The sequence below is a fragment of the Borostomias antarcticus genome, assembly GCF_949987555.1.
Source record: "Borostomias antarcticus genome assembly, chromosome: 8".
Taxonomy (NCBI): domain Eukaryota; kingdom Metazoa; phylum Chordata; class Actinopteri; order Stomiiformes; family Stomiidae; genus Borostomias; species Borostomias antarcticus.
In genome coordinates, this window is record NC_140241.1 from 23,281,544 (window position 1) to 23,307,231 (window position 25,688).

Here is a 25,688-nt window from a genome sequence, read left to right on the forward strand (position 1 = left end):
ATCAAGCGGAAATAAAACGCAAAGGACTGCGGCCTTAAATAGGCCACCGTTGCATTTTTACGTTGTCAAAAATATCGAATATTTTTTTTTATCAAAGCTTTTAGGCTCTTACTTTCTATATTCCAATAGGCTCTCAGTTACAAAGGATGGGTAATTGTCATTTGCTTTAGCCAATAGCACAAAGCTTAACGGTGGGGATGTACAAATTCAACCAACGACTGAGCAATGTGGGCGGAGCTGGAGACTCAACGAACGTAAGCGTTGTTGTAGGAAGAAGAAGCCGATTCTGGAAGCCATTACGTTGCGCACATCGATTGAGTAAATCCCACTATTTTTGCGTACAATACGCACAATTATCTTCTAAAAACAGGAATTTATTCAAATATGGCATCGCTTGCCAAAAAGAGAAAAATGAATTTTTCAGAGAGGGAGGTAGAAATTATTGTGGAGGAAATAGAGAAACAAAAGCACACGCTCGTTAACCACTTCAATGCTGGAGTCACCCACATTGCAAAGAATAACGCTTGGCTAGAAATTTTGAAAAAGGTGAACGCAGTAACTACCTGTCCAAGAGAGTTGGGTGAAGTCAAGAAGAAGTGGTCCGATATGAAGACCGAGGTTCGGCGCAAAGTGGCCCAAGCAAGAGCAGCAATTGAGGGGACATCAACCGACTGTACTCCAGTTCCCGTCATCCTCACGGCTATGCAGCAGCGGATCTGTAACCTCCTGGGAGAGGCTACTATCATCAGTTTACCTGCAGGAGACTCGGACGCTGAGATAACTCTACCTGTTACTATGAGCGCAGCAACCACTGTGACACTCACTGAAAGTAAGTTGATCAGATCGTGTAGACGAAAATGCATTCTGGCAGGTTTTTCTACAGGCTACCTAACGTTCACAACGTTATCAGATCAGATATAGCCATCCGTTTCTGTTACACTCGTGACATACACAAATGTGTAAGGGACACAAACAGCCGCAAGTATCAATGGAAGTCTAATTTAAAAAATGAATAGGAAACATTGTTCATTGTTGACACTTTACAAATGCAACATCTGTTTCAGATCTTTTACATTTTGTCAAAACATAGTGGTATTAACAATAGGTCTAACTGTTGACTTTTATCTTCAATCAGGTTCAGCAAGAGTTTGTGAAGAGACGAAACCTTTAGATGGTAAGTTGTTGATTTTAGCATTGATAGAGTTGACGACCCATGACTCACTTCTCTCTAAGTAGAAAATGTAAAGATATTTCAATATCAGAAAACTGAATTCCAATTCAAACTCAGACTCAGAATAATGGGAATGTTTTGTTCAAGCCCAGTATTAGAACACCTGATTCAACTGTTATGAGCAGAGATGTGGACTGGAGTCACAGATTATGACATCTTCAGACTTTTACATGGCAAAAGGCGAAAACAGTTGGGACTCAACTTTGACTTGGGCATCTATGATTTGAGACTTGACTTTGACTTGAGCATGATGATTGACTCAAGATCAAATTCGGGCTCAGGTAAATTAGTATAATTTGGGTCTGACAAGCTAAAAGTGTATCTATCAATCAATCAAAGTTTTATTTGTATAGCGCATTTCATACACAGAGGCAACACAATGCGCTTTACAGAGAACAAGGGAGGTGGGCATAGGTATCTATAAATGCGACATGAGAGGAATTGAAAACTCACTTAACACTGTTGACGTATGACTGGCCCCAAAATCCCCCACCTAGACTAACTTGTGACTTTCTACAGACTTGCCCATCGCTACTTGGGACTTGAGGGTGAATACTGACTTGTGAAGATTGTGACTTGGTCCCACCTCTGTTAATCAGAACCACACAATCATTAAAACAGCCTTGTTAATCAAAGAATAAAGATCTTTGATATGTTCCTTGGTGTTAATGCAGGGCTTTTGTGAAGGTGTGTAGGGCTATTGTTTTTTTGCACCCATCTAGGATCTAGGCTAGGCTAGAAACAGAATATAAGGACACTAGACTCAAGAGTCAGTCTCTCGAAGGACACTATCAATGAGATTATGCTGTAGTCATCTCCTGCCATTGTGTGTCTCCATCCTCTGGTCCTGAGGGGAACAACAGGTTATGTACAGAAATCAATTCCCTCCCTGCACTGTCTGGCATGCATGTTTCTAGTCTAGCCGAATTCCCCCTGAGATGATATTACTTTATCATCCGTCAATCCTCAATTAGTTGAGTCAGTTGTGTTTGTGTTACTGTTGTGCTGCAGTTACAGATCATTAGGATGCATCTTCATTTTCTAAAGTCTTACGCTAAATATTTCCTTTCTTAGCTCCTTGACCCCATTTGTAGTGATGTCAAAACTGACTAGATGAAAGTTTCTTTCTCCTAGACTCTTTTTTCAGATCAGAAAGAGCGAATATGCAGGGGACAGGAGAGGAGACCTATTCGGGTTCTTTCCGATTATTCAGATGCATCCTCCTCAAGGAATCACCCTTCTTTCTCTTTCACAGCCGAGACCACCTACCACACTCTGGAGGAAGGGGGAGTGGTGGAATACTGTACCACTACCGTGACCGAGGCCACGCCTGCAGCGGTGACCGCCGTGGAGGCCCCGGTGGAGATGCTGAGCGCGTCCTCCCCCCCGCAGCCCCAGGGCCAGGCCAAGCCTCAGGAGCTGAAGAGCCGCATCGCCCTCAACTCGGCCCGTCTGCTCCAGGAGCAGCGTGTCACCAACGTGCACGTGAGGCAGATCGCCCAACACCTGGAGGGCCAGAACGACCTGCTGCAGATGATCCGCCGGTCTCAAGAGGCGCAGGCCTATGCACAGGAGAGGCAGGCCCAGGCGCTGGAGGGCACCCAGGCCGCTCTTTTGGCCCTCATCCAGATGTTGAGGCCGGCACTTAAGGACCTCCGCAAGTTCCTGCAGAGCGGGACGGAGAGCTCGAACTCAAACAGCTCAGTGGGGGCCGGGGGGCCGGCGGCAACAGAGGCTGGGGAACAGAGACCCAAGACGCCGCCACAACAGCAAGCAGAGGATGTACAATGAAACTGTGTGTGTGTGTGTGTGTGTGTGTGTGTGTGTGTGTGTGTGTGTGTGTGTGAGAGAGAGAGAGAGAGAGATGCAATGTTTCATTATGTTGACTATTTGTGTGTCTGCGCACGCGTGCGTGCACGTATGTTTAGGTACAAGTGTTTGTGTGCGCACATGTTGTAGAGAGAATATGTTAAGTGTTGCCTTAAAGCAAGCATGTCCAGAACATTAGAGTTGTAAACTAGTGTGATATAACCAAAGTAAGTTGTAACTGTTACTTGCCAACTTTTCTGTAGACTCTAGTCTCTACTTATTTAGAATGTAAAGCTTGTGTGTTATCAAATTGTGTGATTCAAATATAATCAGGCTTTGGCATTTCTTAAAAAAAATAAAAATCTTTAGACAATTGGTCATTTTCTAAAGCAATTCTGAGTGATTATATTCAAAGTGATTCATTCTATAGGTAATCTGTGCAAAAGTTCCTGTTATTTTCAGAAATTATTAAAAGTCGTGTCTTTTAGCTTTATGTGGCTTAGGCTATTCATGACTCGTGTAGGCTACATTTTGTGTTTAAGTCACTCTTCATCTTACGATTTGTCTTTAAAAAGCCACTGTTGGAAGTGGTCTTAAAAACAACTGTAAAAGACTGGCAGGGTTTCCAATTCGCCAGCAGATGTCACCCTATGCCTAGCATTTTATCAAGTCAAAGATTAGCAAAGATAGTCTTTACTTGTCCATTCACATGATTATGTAGGCCTAAAGTAGGCTACAGGATTCTTACAAGTTGATTGTGCAAATACACAAGATAGTCACAGTTTTATTATGTTTTATATGGTGGGAGAAATACAATTCCGCGTGTTATGTGTAAAAAAAAAAAAGGGCGGCGCTATAAGGTTAGATGAGGCGGGACTAAACCGAACAGACGTCCACCACCTCGATGCGAAGTGCGATTATCGGTGTTGGGTCCATTTGTTTAGCCGAGGAGTTCACGCAAAATATGGGGTAAGACGGCCTGTAATTAATACACGATAGTCTACAAAACAATGATCTGGTAGCCGATCTTTAGGCTATGTCTTATTTGAATGTTCATGTGTTTTTCCCTTAGAAATGTAGCTTTGTTTTTGCGCGGTAGGTCAGTGCTTGATACCAGAATGATCGAGCATTAAACGAATTATGCTGCTTCTTTTGACAATAGTGTTAACATAAGAGAAATTAAATTAGCTGAGACCCGCGTAGTTCTACTGAAATATCTGCATTGGATAGCAATAATAAATTGACCAATTATGCGTTTAAGTAGAAAGTTTAGTAAGGTTTGATGAAAATGTATCAGTATTATGATAGAATAATCAGTATTATGATAGAACATATATTTACTGTTGGAACATATCTTTACTGTTGCAGGTCCAGGTAGAGATTTTTTCAGAGATGCTGAGCCAAGACATCGAGGACTTCCAAGCTCCAGATTGAAAACAACCATTTTGTTGTATTTAGTTTTTCCTATTCTTCTTGAGTTAACTGCCCAAGTCTGTTTTCAGTTACTCCAGTGAAACCGTTTCGACCACTTAATAAATGGCTTTTTTAATTAAAAAGAAGAAGTTCAAGTTTCAAATCCATTTTACTTTGGAGGAGCTCACAGCTGTTCCGTTTGTCAATGGGGTACTTTTCTGCAAAATCAGACTGTTGGACGGAGGGGATTTTGCCATCTCATCATCTAGGTAAATACATATTCACTGAAAGTCTTAATTCTACACGAATCGCATGTGCAAGTATTCAAATACATGCTGTTTCCATCTCCTTTTTCCTTGGTCATTTATCTTGTTCCTTGATTGTGATCAACCTGGTAACAACACCACTATTAACAGGCCTAAGTGATTAGATAAGTAAGTCAACAAATATCTGCTACATTAAGAATAAGAATGAATGGCAGTAGTGGTCACAAAGCCAATTTACACACATGTATACATCCTTGCACCTAAACATTTCAGTCCTAAATCAAAACCTGGTATTCTCTAGTGTACATAATCCAGTTTAAGGAAGTTGATTCAACACCTGATGTAGGATTTCTGGTATCCTTTCATGATCTAGGCTAGATCATTCATTTCATATCATACACAGAATGAGAAGATCGTAGGCTATAGGCCATTTTGGAACTTTTAACTTCACCGTTTTGTTTGCTACAAAACTTTGCAACAGATGTAGCTTACAGCAGTTTTTGTCAGGGCATGCATTTTTGTTTGTAGCAGATTTGGCTTTTGTTTTAGTCATATTTGATAATTTGTGGTCATCAAAGTTACCTTGTGTAGTTGACACCTGAAGAGTGATATGAGGAACACGTTATCCTTGAGTTTCTCTCAAACTCTGACACTGTTCATTTTCAACAAATTGTCACTTGTGTGACGGATTCCAACTTGTCTGTATTGTGTATTTTTATTGCCCAGGGGTCAGTTTGAACCCAGGTCTCCCCTGTGACCATCACCATTTTAACCAGCTACACCACCAAAAAGCTGTTATTTATACTTGTGGAGTTGAGTTCATGCAATTCAGCTGGGCTACATGTGCACAAGTGAACTCCTGTCCTTGGAGGCATTTGGAAATCTTCATGTAAAGTCCAGTAGGTCTAGTGGCCTGATACATGGTATCACAGTGAATACGTAGTCACAGTGAATACGTAGTCTGTTCAATTGTGGACCGTAGTCTTTCCTATCAATTTGTACAACACATATACTGTACACAGACTCACTACACATTCCAAGTTCCAACCATAGCTCTTTGGTACGTTTTCTGTGACCCCCCCATTCTATTTTGTAGTAGCCTGGCGTCTCTTTATTGGCTGCTTCTGTGCACACTTGAACCAACACCTGACAGCACTCGAACAATTGAACAATATGCACAACTAGAAACTTGAACGTTATTTAATTGTCCTGCCTACATCATGGACACAGTCATCCATGATTGGATGGCATAAGTAGATGACGATGATACTGATAGACTGCTAGACTACAGATAGTATAGTAAATTGCCATTTTGGGAGCCTTTAAATGTCTGAGTACCTAGGACTGGAATGAGGAACTAATTGGCATTGATAAAATACTGTAAGGACAAGCGATTACAAGAATTCCAATGTAGCTGTACCCATAGTTGTTACACATGGCAAATATACTTTCTGTTCTATTCTACTAGCTTGGATTAAACTCACTGGGGTCTAGTTAGTGGTGTATAGAGAGCATGTGCTTCTGCTTTTTCACCAGGGAACTGGGGATTCCCACTGGAAGACCTTTGCTTGCTTAATGGAGAATTCTGTCATCATTAAGGGCATAGTGAAGCTAGGTTGAAAACCCCCCAGGTTGCAAGCGTACGTTGACACAACATTAGGCAAACGGTGTGACATTCGTTGGCACAATGTTGTAAAGACATTTTGGCCGGTGGGGATTGTGTTGACGTTGGCATGGCAATGTGTTAGGGCTGTTGATGCATATTTGGCAATGGTACATATCGCTGGTATGAAAGAGGGCTCCTTCTGAGAGAGAGGAGGAGCTTTGATGCTGCATGTCTCAAATAAAGGAGAGGGTGTTGAGTGAGCCATTGCTGTTATGTTGCCAAGGCAACACCAAATCAGCACTCGGACGGTAGGCTACCTTTATTACAGAGCCGCCCAAACAGTGTTCATTTTGACAGTTATTTTACATTTATACTTAGTCTTAAGACAAAAATTCATGTTAGTTTTAGTCACATTTAAGTCATTTTATCCTTCTTAGTTTTAGTCTAAAGTATTTTTAGTCTCAGCCACTGTCTGTGCATAGCCTATACTAAATCATTCATTCTCTATGGGAGTCAGATCTTCCCAGGCAATGACGTTAGTTGTTCCCAGCATAAATTAACTGTTGGCTAGCTGGCAATGGTAATAACAATTGCCCAATAGACAAGATATCTTGATTAATGTCATGTGTCGGCATTTCCTATAGTCTGCAATGAGTTTACTAGTTAGCTAGAAGAGCTAACGTAATGCTTGCTAGATCAAGTTCAAGCACTTGGCGCTGTCTGGAAGAAAAAACAAGAACAGACATCTGCCAAGACATCTATTGACAGCCAACGCTAGCCAGCTAATAACGTTAACAGATATCCATTCTTCCTTTAACAGATAACAGAGTTGAGCTAGCGAAATTAAAACATGATGTAGTCACAGTCTGTACTTTCAAAGATCTTGTTTCGTGACGTCGACATCTTGTCTTGGTCATGGAAAAAAGGTTAACACATATTTTTAGTCAATATTTTTGTTAACTACATTAACACTGCGGCCAAACAAAACCGCCCATTCATCTCCATGAGCTCAGGAGGCAAAATGTCAATTTTAGATAAACAGATTGATCGCTCGATTGAATGCTCGATTGATCAATAGATCATGACAGCTCCACAGGCACTGTGCACTAGTCTTTTCAATGCACAGGTGTCCATGGCCTAGCTGTCTGTGGTTGCAGCTTTTGCATAAATGATAACGCTGGTCTTTAGTTTGCATACAAGGCCTAAGAAGGATAACAGTACCACAAGGTGCCGGACTGCTAATTCCCCTTAAAGGGCCACACCAAGATTGTCACCATTCATTTTTTTGGGGTGGGGGGGTTTGCTGTTACTGGGAGTGGATAACTGAATAAAGCCCATAATCCAGCCCCATAGTCTCAGAGACTCTTATCGACATGTGAAAATCTTTGAGTGTTTATTTGCACATTTGTGACTTTTGTCTACTCTATATTCAGAACATATTCTGTGAATGCAATTCTCAACATACAACTTCATATTTTTATTTTACAAGCTCTCACATTGAGGCTGTGAGTGCAGATTCCAAAATCCAAGTGCAAATTCTCAAATCGAATCTACAACCTATCTCGAGTTTTGATACAAATTCACAAAATATGAACAGGATACACTGTAGCTGGACCAAACATGGAGTTGAGGTTAGACTGGTATTTTGAGTACTTCTGAATAGTCAGATGTTTTTGAAAAGCATCTCCCTAATAAAGGCAGGAAGTCTGTCTCTCTGAGTGTCTGTACCTTCTTTTGCTTGACAACTGGGCACTGTATAAAGTTGAACTAAGGCAGGTGTATTTCTCAGGACCCAAGGACATGCATGTGTTCCCTGTAAAGCTGTTTGGATGAGCGGGAATTGAGGCCGCTGTGCCAGTAGAAAGTAGTTCCACATGGCAGGATAAGCTCGGTCCAGTACCACTCCCAACCCCATATAAACCAAGGTGCAACTTACAATGCTACCAGGAGCTAGCTAGCTAGCTAGCTACAGATAGTCTACCATTAGTATTCTAGCTTACTGTATGAATAAAGAAAGGTCAAAATACCTAACAAACAGAATGTGTCGCACACTCGTGTCTCACTGGTCACTGATGTTTGTCATAGTCCCGTGGTGCCATGGCCTCACTCTCTCTGTACCAGGCGTTGACTGTGCCAATGCACTGACAGCCCCTCTCAATCCATCACACTCTCAACAAGGCCGTGATTGTGTCTCCTCTGTGTGTGTGTGTGTGTGTGTGTGTGTCTGTGTGTGTGTGTGTGCGTGTGTGTGTGTGTGTGTGTGTGTGTGTGTGTGTGTGAGAGAGATACACACAATGACACCCCTCCACCGTCCCTCTCAATCCAGTCTCACTCTCGACAAAGCTGTGTGTCTGTCTTGTGTGTGTGTGTATGTGTGAGAGAGATAGAGAGAGAGAATGAGAGAGCGAGAGAACATGAGTGGGTTGGTACTTAAGTCATAAATGTCCCAGAACATCACTTCTGTGTAGGCTATTCAGAATCAGTGACAAGTAGAGAGGGAGGGAGGGAGGAAGGGAGGGAGAGAAAGAGAGAGAGTGTAGGCAGATAACTAATGAGATGAGTGAAGTGATACTGCAGACAGACAGGTTTTTGTTTTCCAGGCCGCTGCACATTTCTCTCTCTCCCTCCACTTTCTCCAGGCCTTGTTCCCTCAAGGATGACTGTTTTGCAATAGGAGAACAATTACACTGTCTCTGTTATAGTTATGTAATTTATATACTGTATAGGTCTCTCTCTATCTCTATCTCTATCTATCTCTCTCTATCTATCTATCTCTCTATCTCTATCTCTCTCTCTCTCTCTATCTATCTATCTCTCTCTCTATCTCTCGCTCTATCTATCTATCTATCTCTCTATCTCTATCTCTATCTCTATCTCTATCTCTATCTCTATCTCTCTATCTATCTATCTATCTATCTCTCTCTCTATCTCTCGCTCTATCTATCTCTATCTATCTCTCTATATATATATGTTCCCAATCAATGAGACGTGGTTATAAAAACAACATTTTATTGATGAAAAGGGTAAAACTGGGAAGAGAAAATTAGAAAACTCACATTACTGTTGTTATCCCAAACAAACTAACTAACTTGGGGAATTATGGGGAAAAAAAGATTGTGGACTTGAGCAGTAATCTCAGCTTTTAGCTAAACTAAACTATTAACTAATGGTATAATGGTAATTTTCAAGTTTAAGCTGCATGAGATAACTCGGCACTTTGGCACCCCCTCTGGTCTTGATAATAACTGCAGTATACTAGCAGTATACTCGCAGTACAGTGTACTAGCCAGTACACTGAAATTCTAAAATAAAATCATAAATTCACAGGGTCTCATGTGGTCTCATGTCACAAAAATTATTAGTTGGGTCTTGCTAAGGCCAATTCATAAACTAATAGTAGAAAATCCTGAATATTTTGCTATATAAAAAGTTATCTCATAAAGCCAATATAATGAGGCTATCATTGAACTAACCATCGAATCAAAAATCAAAACTAACCTCTTCAAAACTGCTTCATTCCAGCTGCATAGACTTTGTACTCTCCAATCATGTGGAAGGAGTGTTCTGTGTATCTCAAACATACACATACACTGTAAAAAGGGAGTTACTGTTAGCCCATAGCCCGGGTGTTATGTCACACTGTGTTCCGGACATTTACTGTGTCAAGGCCATCACACTTTATGTCACCAACTGTTATGTTCTGAGTGTCCCAGTTTCACAGCGCAGGATTTTCTATGTTCTCTCTCCCTTTGGGCAGGGAGAGCCACCTGACTGTGACTGCCACCTCAGCACAAAATCTAGAACTACTTCCTTGCATTTCTTCAAGCGAACACTGCTTTCTTTTCTGATTAGTCTGTTGTGCTCCGACAGGGAATACTGGTTTTCTCATAACAAATGATGTTAACTTCCATGTTTTCTGCAGCATTTCTCGGTTACTGAATTACTGCATTCAAGCTGCACACACACACACACACACACACACACACACACACACACACACACAATGACTGTCTCGGAATGACCCCCAAGCTCTATATCCCTCAACCAGATGATCACGGTTTCAGAAGCAAGATGACAATGCCAGGGGCCATGGAGAAAACCTGATCTTGCTTACGGCCATAATTAAGATACTTCACAACATGACTGCTTTGGTTGTCGCTATGATGTTTCAACCAGGATATATATTTTTGTGATTTACTTACAAGATAATGTAAATGACCTCCACACCAGCAGGTGACGAACAAATGTTCAAGGAGTATAGGTATAGGTACTGCATTTGTAACGCGCTCCCCATCCAGTTGTTACACTGGCCCGGAGCGCCATTCACACACCAATGGCGGCAGCTGCCATGCAAGGCGCTTGCCTGCTCATTGGGAGCAATTTGGGGTTCAGTGTCTTGCCCAAGGACACTTCGACAGGTAGTCAGGAGGAGCCGGGATTCGAACCACCGACCCTACGATCACTGAACGACCCGCTCTACCAACTGAGCTACACCGCCGCCGCCCCAGTCCTCCCCCTTTGCAGTGCCCTGATCCGCCATTAGGTATCTAGGCTAGAAGGTGATGTTGACGCCACAAGAATTTATTTCCAAGATGCCCGTATACTCTGCTCTGTGACATGGTCCTGAAATTCAGAGCGCTGATGATGTTGTTGCAGAACTGTTGGTGATTTATAAGTCAAATGTACCAGCAGTGTTAACGCAATCACAAACATTATTTTTAATTATTTTCATCCTGATTGTTGACAAGGATCATCCTCCCTTTCATCATTGGAGGAGTCTCTTCTGCTCCACACCCACTGGCTGAAGGCGGCAACCAGCTAGTTTACTTTCATTGGGTAACTGTTTTTCTAAATACTGTATGTCTGCTATGATAGAATTTGAAATGTCTGTTTGCCTACAGGCTGTGCTTGTTGATGGTTGTTGGGAGGAAAGGATTGAGTAATTTGAGATTCAGCTGACGGCTTCACTTTTTCCAACTTGACAAAAACATAAAACAGAAACAGAATATTTTCCCATGTGAAAATATGTGTCTGTCCAAGATGGAACATCTCTGACTGGGTTCAAATGAAAGCTGCAGTACCCTTATGTTGTAACAGGAATGTAACCAAAATTACATGGACACAAATTGTCCTCTTGCCACATGGAAATTTTCTATCATGAAAGGGAAATTAGTTGTGTAATTATGTTAAGTATGGGAAAATGGTTACCTGTCCCAAATATAGGCCGGTTGAGTTCAGCAATTGAAGGAAATAAAACCCTGGGCTATTAATTGAAGTTTTACGGTAGGTGCAGTCCTATGCCAAAAGTCCTCAACTGGCATTGTGAGCTATTAGTCCTGATGGTGGCACTCCAGCAACTGTCTAAAGTATAAAACTTGAAAAAATCATAACAAATCAGATGTTCATGCTATCAAATGAGTAGAAAAGTCCATATGCTTTGAGCCTGAATCTGAAGCCTTAAAACTGAATTTAACAGTATTTTGAATTCTGTCCTCATTCTCTCCCCTCAACTACTGCTGCCATATGTGGGAAAAATACACTACCCACAATCCTATAGTGCCATCTCATTCCATAGTAACAGGCGCCACCAATCAGAGACATCTGTTGGCAACCTTGCCCAATTTCGCCAAACCTAGGACTACAACCTGCAAATTGACTCCACTCCTAAGTCGTGATGGATGGATGGATGGGGTTTGACACTAGTTTGATGGCTTCCACGTCTTAAATCACATGTGCGATTTAAGTTTGTTTGAGAACTTCTTGTACAACCTAAGAAGTTTTATCCGAAGGCCAAGTAAAGGCCAAATTGATAGCTTCACACTTGGCTCAAAAAGAACATTCCTTCCCTTGGTGTCTATGGTTGTGAGTTCAAGCCCTGGGTGATGCAGAATAAACATGCTAATGGATACTCAGTCGTTGTACTGTTGGATTTCAGACATATGATTTTAAAGATATTTTTAATTTAAGAAGTTTTAAATAATTAGGGTCCGGGCAGAGACTCTCATGTATTTGTCATATGTCGTCTCCTTCTTCCTCCTTCTTCCTCTTCCTCCACAAAACGCCTGTTCTGAGCAGCTACTCTATAATAATAGTTGTAGTTCTTTGGATAAGATCATTTGAGTATCAGTCAAGTAAATAAGCATACCCTTTAAGTAATTGTACATGTCCTGTCCAAAGAACCTTGAGCCTAGGCTCAAGTATATCACAGTGTACAAGTATACGGGGAGGAGGCTGTTTTTAAATACTAGTTGGCTCTTGGACTGTATGACCAACATGCTGCAGCCAACCCAGCCTCATTCCAAAGATTCCACCACAAGAAAAAAAGAGGCAAGCTGAAAGAGAGGGAGGAGCAGGAACACAAGACTACATTTAAGTCAAAAAGCCCAGCCAGCAAGTTAGTCAGCAAGACCTCAACTAGACGATACTAGAACAGTTTTTTTTATTTTTACCTCCGACAACAAATAGCCTAACGTTTATAGCTGCCGTTAATGTAGGTGTGAGCAGATCTGCAACTTGCACGCACAAACCGTTTGTGCACTACTGACCTGAATGCTGAGCGTACACACAACCTGCTTCTCAGGAGGATGGCTGTAATACCTAATACAACCCTTCTGGCATCTATTTCAAAGGTGACTTGCTACGTCTTACTGGTTCAACATCTCATTGGACATATTTGTGTTCGATAGTGTGTTAGATTTTTTTCCCCCCGTGTAAATAAAGAAGGGCAATCTGAATGGATTCAGATCAATCGCTCATCCTCCCCCTATAGATTTACATAACATTGTTGTCATTTAGCAGATGCTTTTATCTGATGCAGAGATTTACAATTAGTACAATTTGTCCTAGTGCCCCGGTTTCAAGGCTTGGCCCGGTTTGTTCGTCTAGTATAGTTATCCAAGCATTCTCACAAGGCCAGACTTCAGAGGAGATCCTTCTGTGTTTGTCTCTCTCCAGGGAGCTGTCCCTCAATGAGCTACTAACATTCCCACCATCCCCTGGGACTGGGCTCCTGCTTACGGCTTCTCCAATTACTGTACGTGACTAACTGGGCATTATGTGTCAATGGGTGAATCATGAGTACTCCACTCTGACATCATGGTATCTTCTAGACCCAGTTTACCAGTTGCCATGAGTGCAGACCTAACAGACTTCTCACAACAAGTGAATACGCTGGCATTTCGGCTTTCAGAAGTTAAATGAACCAGCCACAGCAAGGAAACGTGCATATATGTGGGGCGGCTGTGTCTCAGGAGGTAGAGCAGGTCGTCTAATGATTGTAGGGTCGGAGGTTCGAATCCCGGCTCCTCCTGTCCCACACGTCGAAGTGTCCTTGGGCAAGACACCGAACCCCAAATTGCTCCCTGTGAGCAGGCTAGCACCTTGCATGGCAGCTGCCGCCATCGGTGTGTGAATGGGTGAATGAGAAGCCATTGTAAAGTGCTTTGGATACCACCCACTGCCATTGATTGTCCTCATAAACCCAGGAAACAGGGATGTCATGATAACATAATTGTGATACTAATTACGCAATTATCTAGCTAGAAAAAGCAAGCAAATTCCAAATAGAACTTGACGAGCTAGACCCCATGAATGCCACATAACCTGTTGATGTGCATTCATCCTGGCTTCTGGGGGTGGCAGAAGCCAGCCAGATCTGTTTTTTTGTGTGTTTTTTTTTAAGTATTGAATCAGAATCTAAGTATCCGTTTTTGTAACCCCTACCAGGAAGCTTTTCTCTTTCATAATGAAGGAATGTGTCCCGCAGGCTCTTGCATGAATATTCTATCTAAAGACTGCATGTGGGCCTGCCGGGGCCTCTGCCTGGGCCTCTGCTGGGGCCTCTGCCTGGGCCTCTGCTGGGGCCTCTGCCTGGGCCTCTGCCGGGGCCTCTGCCGGGGCCTCTGCCTGGGCCTCTGCCTGGGCCTGTCTGTCTGGGAGAGAGAAAGTGGGATTAGAGAGGACATGAGAGTAGGGCGTGGGCACCGGGCTCCAGCCTTAAGGATGTGTTCTAGTAAACTTATGAAGAAGTCAGTAATTTTCCCCCACGATGGAATCTACTTCAGCTTCTACTTTCCAAATCCACAGAGTTTAGAGGTTGAGGAGCGTCCTTGCTTGTCTGGTTCTTGTTCTAAATCAAATCACACTTTATTTATAGCACATTTCATACACAGAGGCCACACAATGTGCTTTACAGAGAGCAAAAGGGGGATGGACATACTGTAGATCCTACCCCTTCATTTTCCAGAGAACGAGACGTTTGAGAAAGCTGAAAATGTTTAAATCTATTAGCTACAAACATTTACAGAGCACTAAACATGGGCTAAATACTTCATAAGAGAGACATGACTATCAGTAGAGTAGACCACCAAGATATTATCTTCTATGAAAAGTGCAAATGAATGAAATACAGAAATTGGCTAAAATTCTGAAGCAATATGATCATTCAATCCATATAATTTTTCTGACATATCAGTATCCAGATGAAATAAATCCCCTTCAACGTTTATGTGTGAGACTGGGTTGCATGCATACCTTTTGGGGAGGTTATCAGACGATCTAAGCAAACTATGTGTGAGACAATGCACAATGTATTTAATTCCGAGGATGTGCACACCCAACTCTGCGCAGAGTTGGCAATAAGAGACTTGTCTACAAATGAAAGGCCTCAAACATCTTATAAGTACATTTAAGGCATGGGGGCGGAGCAAATGACAGGCGATGGTAGGGGTGAGTCATTGAAGTTGAACGCTATCAGGACGCCATAACGTGGGGGGAAAAAAATCAGTTTAGCAGCTTTAAAGGGCGTTGAATTGAAAACGTTGAATTGAAAAGTCAGTCCCTGCCTAATATGCCAATGATCAATGCCCAAGTGCAGTTTCAGATGGATTAGCAACCTGTTCAGGAGAAAAATTGAGTCAGACAGACATAGTTTCCTCTATTTATATTGTGAGATTGTATGATGGGATGAGGCTCAGTTATACAGTAGCTAAATCATTAGATAAACACAAAACTCGTTAGTTCCATTCAGTGTGTTAAAAATTTGAGACCCACATATTCAAACCCTCCAGTGTGCATATCATTCAGACAGATGGTGTTTGATAATGGAATAAAATCTAGGAAGGTTTACAACTCGAATGTTTTAATGTACTGTGAGCTAGCCATGGTGCAGTATATATTATGAACAGCATTCTTGCATTATTGCTACTCTTGTCCAGGTGTGAAAGAGCAGTGTGAAGTGCATGTAGACCGGTTTGGGCAAGAAAATACAAGGAACCTGTAAAATGGTCGACACCTGTATGGCCGGTGCGTAGGAGAAAGCCACAGGCCTCTGTAATGAGAAGAAATGCTCCCGCAAACTTGTCTACTCATGCAAATAAACTTTAATATCAGCGTTTTGGCAAAAGAAAAACCAGGGAACAAGGCGTTCCATGAAAAGTGGTGTTGTGTTCTCACAATATTCTCTACAGTATTGACGAGATGTAAATTGAAGAAAGTTTGTTTACACGTCTCCCTATCACATCTATGTGGATACATTTTAAAGCTAGCTCATTAAAACAACGTTGTTCAAGTTTTGGGCCTATACATTTCATGCCATAGTCACCATCTGTTTGTGCGATATGGAAAGTGGAGAGAGTCAGACTGAAACTAGTTAATCCACTCTCTCCTTTATTATTTTTTGGCTTCCTAGTCAGTTTGAATGTATAACCTTGAGGTTTGTAGTTCATGGAGTTTTGCAGTTTAGATGTTTGTAGCTCACACCTGAGAATGTCTGGGACCGTGGTAACTTTTAAGTGAGATCTTAAAACATACCTTTTTAACATTGCTTTTAGGACAAAGGGTTACTTGTAATATCCTAGTGTTCTTAATTTCTATTCTGTTTTTATATTTTTTATTCTACTTTACACTATCTTTTAATTTGTAAATCTTTTACTTTGATTGTTTCTTTTAAATCTGTTCTCACTGTGTTTATACGATTTGTTTTTATCCATCTCTTTTTGGAAAGCATTATGTGCTACATTGATTTGTATGAATGATGCTATATAAATCAAATGACATTGACATAGAGTGTGCTGCTCAAGCTATAGCATGAGACTGCATAATTCCCCAGAACCCACTGCACATTCCCTATGACTGAGCTGATGGTAGTTCAGATGAATTCCCTTGAGAGATGTGTTTGTGCATGCTTGTATTTTGCTATTCCCATCAACTATTATAGAGTATGTAGTGGTGTACTACTGTATATCAAGTCAGCCACCATCATTTTCAAGAGGAACAGACAGTCAGAACGGAATGCACACCTACAGTATGACTTGAGAGCACCCTTGACCCTAAGGTTTGTGTTTGTGTGTGTGTGCGTGTGTGTGTGCGCGTGTGTGTTGTGTGTGCGTGCGTGTGTGCATGCGTGTGTACACAAGATAATATGTACCCCACAGCCTAGAGCACACTGAGTTTCCATAACCCCCTGTGTGTTATGTAACTGTAGTCCTGACAGCGCTGTGAAGCCCCTGCTCTCTCTGTTTGTTCATCTCATTATTGAGGAAGGCTGGTCAGTGACCTGACCACGGACTGAAACCATCTGTACCTACTGGCGCTGTAAGCACATGCTGATAGGGGTGTGTGGACTGCTGCTGTGTGTGTGTGTGTGTGTGTGTTGTGGGTGTGTGTGTGTGTGTGTGTGTGTGTGTGTGTGTGTGTGTGTGTGTGTGTGTGTAGTGCTAGTTGTGGACTGTCTCCATTGTGTGTGTGTGTGTGTGTGCTCACGTGTGTGTTCTCCATAAAATTAAGGATATTTGAGAGACGATGTTGTATGGCTGTACTATATCATCATTGTGAGGGAGTAGAGAGATGGACAGAGTGTGTGTGTGTGTGTGTGTGTGTGTGTGTGTGTGTGTGTGTGTGTGTGTGTGTGTGTGTGTGTGTGTGTGTGTGTGTGTGAGAGAGACAGAGAGAGGGGAAGAGACGGTCATGTACAGAGAAACTCAGCCCACCCCCACAACATATGCAGTTTGTTTTCAGACCCCACTCCTGCATCAGAGCTTCAGGTTGTTTCCACAGCATTGTCTGAGGGTCTGTTTACAGTATATGAGGGCTGGAGAAGTGACCCAGGGTGTGTGGCTTGTTTTCCCATCAGGAGCAGTACAGTACAGTATGTCATCGACTGGACAGTGGAACTGGAAACAGGATTTCCAGGACTGTGTTTTTCAGTGTGTTAGAACTAGACTCACTGTGGCACAAACACATTTTCAGGTTGTATGGAAGCCAGACTTTGTAACTAACCCTACAAAGGTAGGAGAAGCAGAATTCCCCCAAATATACAACAGTGAAGGGAGCTCGTCCTCCTTAATAACGTACAAAACGGATTTCACAAAACAAGCCTGTGATAAGCCCACCCACCCTCCCTAGTTAGGGTTCGGTTGGCACTTCCATTCAAAGTCCCTCAGCTGTTTTGACACCGATTTGAGTCCTTAGAAACCTGCCCAATGGTGGGTACATGTTGCTGTATGACTTCTGCAGCTGCAGTCACATTGGAGGAGGATGCAGAAGTCTACAGATAGTCTATAGATAGTCAATAGATTGAGTTAATTTTTTGCCTAAAACATCTACACACAATAGCCAATAATGACGAAGTGAAAACAGGTTTAAAGGAAATATGCAACATATAGCTGCAAAGGGGGGACCAACTCCATATTAATACTTATGAACTTAGAATGATATGTCATAAAAGCTCCTGTAGGTGTAATGTGTAGGTGTCCCAATACTTTTGTCCATACAGTGTATGTCTCTGCTCAACGTCACGCTCAGCTCCTCAAATCATTCCCGTTTCCAAACATGGATGAAACGCTTTTGAATTATTCATTCCCCCCCCCCTTAAACACAAGCTCAAGCTCACAAGGTTGTCTGTTAGATCTGAAAATCATCCCTATTATTAATGATGTGTGACTTCCTTATCAGGGGTGTAATCAGTCACACTTGCGTTCCTCCTCTCTCTTCTCACTCTTTACTTACTTCTCCCCTGTCCAGATGTTCCGCTCTTTCAGGGGCATTTCCATTTGCCTGTGGAGATTGGAGACAGATGTCTTTCATCTGTATTTCTCCGCATGTGTGTGTGCTTGTGTGTATACACGCAAGAGTGTGTTTTTCTGTTTTGTATGTGCAGTATGTAGTGCTTGCATGTTAGCAGCGCGCATGTGTAGCCAGACCCAAGTTTTGTGGACATTTTCGTGGACCAACTGATGGACAGAGCGAGCTATAGAGCTGCTGTTCACCGCTAAAAAGAAATGGCAGGTATGCGTTTGTACTGTATGTTGGCGTGCATCTAGACTCAACCCCCTCCTCCCCTGAGCTGGTGTGACTCCAGAGAGGGCAGGCAGGCTGGGATCAGCCGCTCCTGTGGCCACGTCAGGGCCAGACCGGGGTCACGTCAGCACATCTGAGGCCAGGGGACCTCCCGCTGCTTCGCTGTAGCTCCACTCCTCCCCGAGTAGCTCTATCAGCACAACAGTGCAGCCGTTACTCATCTCTGCAGTGTCTATAACCCCTTTCTCTATTGCCAAACGGATTAACCCTCATAGTCCCGTTGATCGTTGCATCAAAAATATGTATCAAGAAAATCAAAGGCAATTGAGATTTCCAGCCACATGCATTCAATTGTCTTTGGCTGATCTGTGCTCTGGGGTTCACCACTTGTCCGTGTTGTTTTTGTTTTTCCCTCCCTCCTCAACGGAGGAACGTTGGCGTGTGCTTTGTGGCCATATCAGTGATGTTGAACTGCCCTGTAGGTTTATTTGTTCTGAGCTTGGTTGTATCACCTTCATTATTGCATTCTTTAGGCTTGTGACAGTAGTAGTTAATGTAACTTAATATTGTTCTCCTTTTCCCTCTGTGGCGTCATCTTCAGCGGGGCCATTGTTGCTGTCTGTGCGTGTGTGCGTGTGTGCGTGTGTGCGTGTGTGCGCGCGTGGGTGTGGGTGTGGGTGCGGGTGCGGGTGCGAGTGCTCATTCCAATCTATCCACCTTATTTGTCTTTTCTCACATCTACAGTATGCTGTCAATACATTTACTATAATACATGATTATAATAGCTGTATTGCTACTTTACCCATTAAAATGCAGTCATGGAAATGTGCTAGGAAGTTATGGGAAAATCATGGAGAAGTTTATAAAGTATACCCACCACCAGACGCTACTGAAAATAAATGATTAATCATTATCATCAATAAAACAATCATGTATTACTTTATTTCAAACTATAAAGATAACAGATGACTTTCCCTCTGATGAACTAACCAGTGCCTCTCGTTCTCTCTGCCCGTAGGGAGGAGGTCCAGCAGAACTGTGTGCGTTGGACCAAGAGGTTCTCCTTTGTTTGTAAGATGAGTGCCAGTCCTGCCACTGGAGTCCTTGACCCCTGCATCTGTAGAGTCTCTGTACGCAAGGTAACTACAATTCCCAACATGCACCTTTCCTTCCCTTTAGTTTACCAACCCAACCTAGGGAACAGCGCTGGCAGGGACAAGACCCCACCCCAGAATACTGTACAGTGGCTACTGTTCTACATTCTGGGGTGAGGCGTCAACCTAGTCCGTTGTTACCTAGGTACTGTTAAATAAACAGTTGCAACATGAAGCTACTAGCTTGCACTATTGCAGATAGTAGTTATGTGTAATACCACTTACTGTGAGTCATGCACTGTGGTCCAATTTGCCACTCCTTACATAAACCTACCATTCCCACCCTCTCTCCTAACTAACCTTTCACACACTTCTGTGTCAGAACATGTCTCACGCCTCTGTGGCAAATGCTATCAGAATTGAACATCTAAGATACGGTCGCACACCCTATCTGTTGCATCGCTGGAATCATATTGTGGACAGCTCTGAGATTGTGTGGTTGTGTGTGTGTGTGTGTGTGTGTGTGTGTGTGTGTGTGTATGTGACTGACAATCACACACAAACATATTATATTCAACTAGAAAATGACTGATGATAAATAAAGCAAACAGAGTATTTGTGATGTAAATAAATGTAAGAGTCCCACATTTGATAGCAGCTTATCAAGACACTTCCTCGTTATGTGAAATATCTGGAAGCCACTGCAATGATTAGAATGTGGGCAAAACAGAAGCTGCCTTACGTACGTTGTCTTGACTACTTGTCCACTTTCTCACATGGGTCTCTCTCTCTCTCTCTCTCTCTCTCTCTCTCTCTCTCTTTATCTTTCTCTCTCTCTCTCTTTATCTTTCTCTCTCTGTGGACTCCACCCGTCTCTCTCACCTTCTCTCCTTCTCTATCCTCCTCTTCCTCTTTTGGTGTCAACAGTTAACATCCGTTTGATCTTACTCTCTCACCTGAGAAAAAAAGCATATGTCCATCTCTGGAAAAGCAGACCAATGAATGAGTGAGGGTATAATGTGCTATATACAATAAAGCCCAATTCTGTCAGAATAATAAGTGCATAGCCTGGCTTCACAACCCTGATCACATGATCTCTCTCCATGATGCCTGTGACATCCTGTGAGATTAGGGTCGCGAAGCCAGGCTAGTGGATACCATAATAGCTGAGTGGATATGTGCTTTTTAAGTGCAAAATGTTACTTCTTATTTTAAAAATGTTGGGGGCTATAACTGTAGCCACCTTGGAGAAAAGGCTTTCATCTTTTGAAAAATGTCTTCACTTCGGTGAGTAACGTGCCTATAGCGCTTGCCTTCATACCATCTGGTGCGTCAGGCTACTAGAATACAGTCCTCTGAAAAACATTTGCTGAACGTAGGCATATACCAATTGCCATCATTTGAATGTTGTATTAGCCTACAAGCCAAGCCGATACAACAATAGCCAATTATGCTAAATGCATCAGTTAAGATACGTTATTGAGATACCACCACATCTTTCTGTAGGCCTACAAATTAATTTCATTAAGTACTGACAGCCACCGCTCTCCATGTAACTTTAACATTTCATATCATTATTCGGCTCTGATACTTGGCGCACAATGATTTTGATCTCCTCCTGCTGAAAGAGTTAACTTCTTTTTCTCTCCAACTCCACGCTCATTCATCCATTCTGTTCCAGCCTGTTTGTTTATATTGTTGCACAGCGGATTAGCTTGGGAAAGTCACATCTTCACCACTTCATACAGTTATTACACTCCACTGATTTCTGGACAATTGCATTGCAATATCCTATATCCAATAGTGAAATGTATGACTGTCGTAAATCACTGAGGGTAGAATATAGTCTGAAAAGAATCATTATTGTAACTTGCATTGGCCGGGTTTCCCAAAAACTTCTTAACGCTAAGAAGATTCCTAGACCCTTCTTAAGGCTCCCGTAAGAAGCAAACGCGTTTCCCAGATTGCTTCTTAGCCAAAGACGATCTTTCATTAAGAAGGTTTTGTAAGAAGGGTCTGGGGCGTTCTTAACACCTATAGCGACCAAACGCTTGCAGATCCAGCCGCGTCAGGCAAAAGGAGATATTAATACAGTGTGCACTGTTCGTCTTATTGTGTTTTCCCCTTTTTCCTTTATTTTTTTTATGCACCCTTTAGTGTTTAAAATTGGGGAAAACTTGAAAAATTCTACTCTATGTAATATGGCTACATGTGTTTAAAATGTTTTACCGTAGGCTACATCCCTCTAATCAGAATCAGGGTCTCGCATTGTCCCGTGCATCGGTGAGCTGTTGATATTTGGTGGACATGGCTTCAACTCCTGCTCTCCTTGCATATCTATTTTCCCCATTATGTTTGTTGGGGTCACAACATCATTTAATGCTTTATATCATTTTATGTTTTCATTGACTTATTTTTCTGATTTGTATCCGGGTTATTGGACATTATTTGCGTCAGTTGGTGTTTTCAGACATTCTGCTAAGTGCGTAATGGCACTTTTGTGGGGGAACTACAGTAGGCCTGTCACAGATGTTTCATATTTGTAATGGGCAATGCGATCAAGGCTATTTAATTTGTTTAGCACATTACATACACATTGCAAATTAATGGGACAATGTTATTATACATAGAACAGGTAGGCAGAACAACAGGGGAATGGGAGATGTGTGGATTCAGCTCACATTTAGTATTATAATCACGTTCAGGTGCCTCATTTCCCTGTGTGTTCATTTGTAGCCTTATTTTATTGACGGGGTGAGTAGGACGCCACCTGTTACATCAACATTTCTTTTGGGAGCACGTAATTATGTGGAACAATCGATTACCCTGGCATCGATTGATTTGTTTTCAGCACCGAGATGGTGGACAGCTCCGGTTAAGACGTTTCTTAACGGCCTCCTTTAGCGCTGTCTTAAGAAGGGCACTAAGAACGCGTCTGGGAAACACTCTTATCTTAAGGCTCCGTCTTAGCTCACCTCTTCTTTGGAGCCTTCTTACAGTAACTCCTTAAGAACGTTCTTATTTGGGAAACACGGCCATTGGGCGGGTTTCCCGAACGTGTTAAGAAGCACTTAACTCCAAAGTACTTCTTAACTCCCATGCAAAGGGTTGCTTAAGAAGGGTTCCTTAAGAAGGTTCTTTATCGGGAAACCCGGCCATTATCAGTTTGTCAGAGCTGAAAATGTAACACCTTAAATTGTTATTAGTGCGTTACTGTGATTTGTGAAACATTTTATGATTTGAGGGTGAACTATCTCATGTGGAGCACATAATTAACAGGTTTTTATGTCTATTTTATTTCATTTCAGGAGCTAAAGGGAGGAAAGACATTTTCAAAGGTAAGAGTTTTGACATCACGTCAGTACCTTTATTTATACTACCAGACACACTACCAGACACGCAACAATCCCTATTTCTGCTTTTTTTTTTCTCTTGACAACCTCAAACTACCATTTAGCTTTCTTGTCGGACCTTCTTGTAAACTGCGGTCACCTCAGGTCAGTCCTCACAGTGAGCTGACACAGAGCTCTTTAAAGCCCCAGTAATGTGAAACACTGTTGTGTAAATCTTATGAGGAAACCAGCTCAGTCGGAGTGGTAGTTTGACCTGCCATGTGACAAAACAGAGAGAAAGCTTGCTCATTCTTACATTATTTTCTTCATGAACATGAGGTAAATGTTTTAAGTGTTATTCATTTTATGTTCTTTTAAGTGTTATTCGTTTTATGTGTATTTCACTCATGGAGCTCTGAAATCTGTGTGAAAAGGGCCCCTGAGAACTTTATTTCAATTCTGGAAATCCAGGAAACCTCACAAATGACTCTCCTTAATTGTCTGGCACAAATGCAATGTGCTGCAGTTAGTTTTATTCCCAGCTACTAAACACCTCAACTCTGAACTCTGTGGATTCAGAAAGTAGACGAGTCCATAAATATAATAGACTATACTCTTACTGAGACACGTTTGCTGTTCATGCATTTAAGGAATGACCAACAGTTTCCAGCTACAGTACATGAAAGAATGCGGTGTGGTATGATAGTTACGTAACTTCTGAACTTTATGTCTCATTCGTCTTGATTCTCGCTCTGAGAGGCGCCTGTTGCGTCCAGACTGCGTTGCTCAAAGCACAATCTCAGCCAATGAATGTGGAGCTCCAGAGCTCGATCCAGGAGTTTCACAGAGCTGGGCTCAGCCTGCGTGCGCCCAAGATGTCCAGACAGGCTCCTGGCGTCAGAAGTGAGAGCATCTAGGCACGTGTCCAAGCTACAGTCACGGAAGTACAGTTCAGTAGAGACGGCTGTGATTCATCCTATGACTAAACCCCACAGACTCCCCACCTAATGGCATGATATGCCATACTCATATTTCTGATTTATCCAACATGATTGAACTACCTACAGTAAATAAGAGTAATCTGATCTATGTTGTGAAATATAACAAGTATAACACGCACAAAAAGAGCCACTAAACACCTCAAGCTTTGAACTCTGTGGATTTACAAAGAAGACAGGCTCCTAAGTAGAGTAGACTACTTCACCGAGACACCAAGTATAGTTTTTAATGCACAAAGCAAAATATACTTGGCAGTGGAAAAATGAACGGTGCAGTGGCACCGGCAGTGGCCTGTGTTACATGTGTGACAGACGAACGAATGAATGATCGAACAAACTAAAGTACACGTGTCGATCTAATACCCCCCCCCCCCAGTTTAATCGGGTGGGAGACAACGAGAGGCCTGTCTGAGGGAGACGAGGAGGGGTGAAGGCTCAGAGGGGCGCTAGGACAGGCAGGCAGTCTGTGATTGGCTAGCAGGGCATTGTTACCTCTACACCAGCTTCCACATAATGTCAGTAAGGCTGGATTGGGTGGGGTTAGTTTGGGTTGGGTTAGGTTAAAGCCAGTGATTTTCCTAAATGTTGTTGTTTTTAAATTCTTCTATTTTTTTATGGATGGCCCAGCCTTAAAGCTTGAACCAAAAACACTGAGCCAAGCGTACGGTAGCACTGCAGGTAGCACCACCAGGTGAACAGGTATTCATGCTCTATGGGTTGTGAGGAATGACTGACATAATACAGTAGTGCAGACAATAACATCATTTTTGTAATACACATGTTTAAATTACTGTTCTACATGCTGACATAAGAACATTAGGCCTCATTCACTAGTATCTTCCTAAATTCCCTTTGTAAATTTGTTCCTAAATCATTGTTCATCAAATCATTAGGTCGTCCTCAGACGAGCTTGACAGCGAAGTCTCCAATCATCTGTCTTCCATACATCCAGCCGGTTCCGCAGGTTCTAAAAAGGTTCTAAGAAAAGCCTCCATCTGATTCATGACGTGTTCGTACATCGCAGAATTTGTTCGCACCTGCCTTCTCATGAGGATGAATCCCATTGTTTCGTAAATTGAAAGCATGTGCGTGTTCTCCCGAAGTAGCACATCGTAGGTAAGCACCCCGACAGCCCCAGAAATGGGTATAACACGGCAGGCCTGAGTGCACATGACAGAACTTGAATGGCCAAACGAAATTGGAAACAATGGTCAAATCCAAACATAGAAAGAGCTTCAGCAGTTCTGAAGTGAAGATACAGTACTGCTGTAGGAAGTTAACTGTAAACAAACTGTCATATTTAGTAGCATCAGGAGTGGATATAGAGCAAGCCAAACAAATGAGGCATAGACACGTACTGTAAGACAATGATGCACAATTGCTGAAATAAATAAAGCATATCTTGTAGCCTATGGACTTCTCTGGGGCATTCTTCATATTTGCAGATGTTAATTCATTGTAAATAGATAAATAAATAAATAAAATGTAGCGCTTAGTCTAAAACAGACAAAATTATCCTTGAAATGGCTATGAAAGATAAGCTTAGACACAACATCGAAAAAATCACTTCTTGTGCTCAAATAATTATCTGGTAAGATAGCCTACAGGACTTGATACTAGTGTAGCGACCCCTAAAAATACA

The 25,688-nt window shown here is 42.2% G+C and overlaps 2 protein-coding genes across 2 annotated transcripts in view; both read left to right on the top strand.

Moving 5' to 3' along the window:
• Nucleotides 1-384: 384 nt before the first annotated feature.
• On the top strand, nucleotides 385-3,022 carry naif1 (nuclear apoptosis inducing factor 1; the record flags this gene model as incomplete). The annotated part of the gene is made up of 3 exons (XM_084442539.1): nucleotides 385-829; nucleotides 1,136-1,174; nucleotides 2,487-3,022. The coding sequence occupies 3 exons, from the start codon at nucleotides 385-387 to the stop codon at nucleotides 3,020-3,022; spliced, it is 1,020 nt and encodes a 339-aa protein (XP_084298665.1).
• A 929-nt stretch (nucleotides 3,023-3,951) lies between these two features.
• eeig1b (estrogen-induced osteoclastogenesis regulator 1b) overlaps nucleotides 3,952-25,688 on the top strand; it is a 34,590-nt gene continuing 12,853 nt past the window's right edge. The window contains exons 1-4 of the mRNA XM_084442698.1: nucleotides 3,952-4,009; nucleotides 4,409-4,722; nucleotides 19,641-19,761; nucleotides 23,025-23,054. Of these exons, the coding sequence (XP_084298824.1) occupies nucleotides 4,577-4,722; nucleotides 19,641-19,761; nucleotides 23,025-23,054 (297 nt within the window). The 5' untranslated portion in view covers nucleotides 3,952-4,009; nucleotides 4,409-4,576. The remainder of the gene's footprint in view (nucleotides 4,010-4,408; nucleotides 4,723-19,640; nucleotides 19,762-23,024; nucleotides 23,055-25,688) is intronic.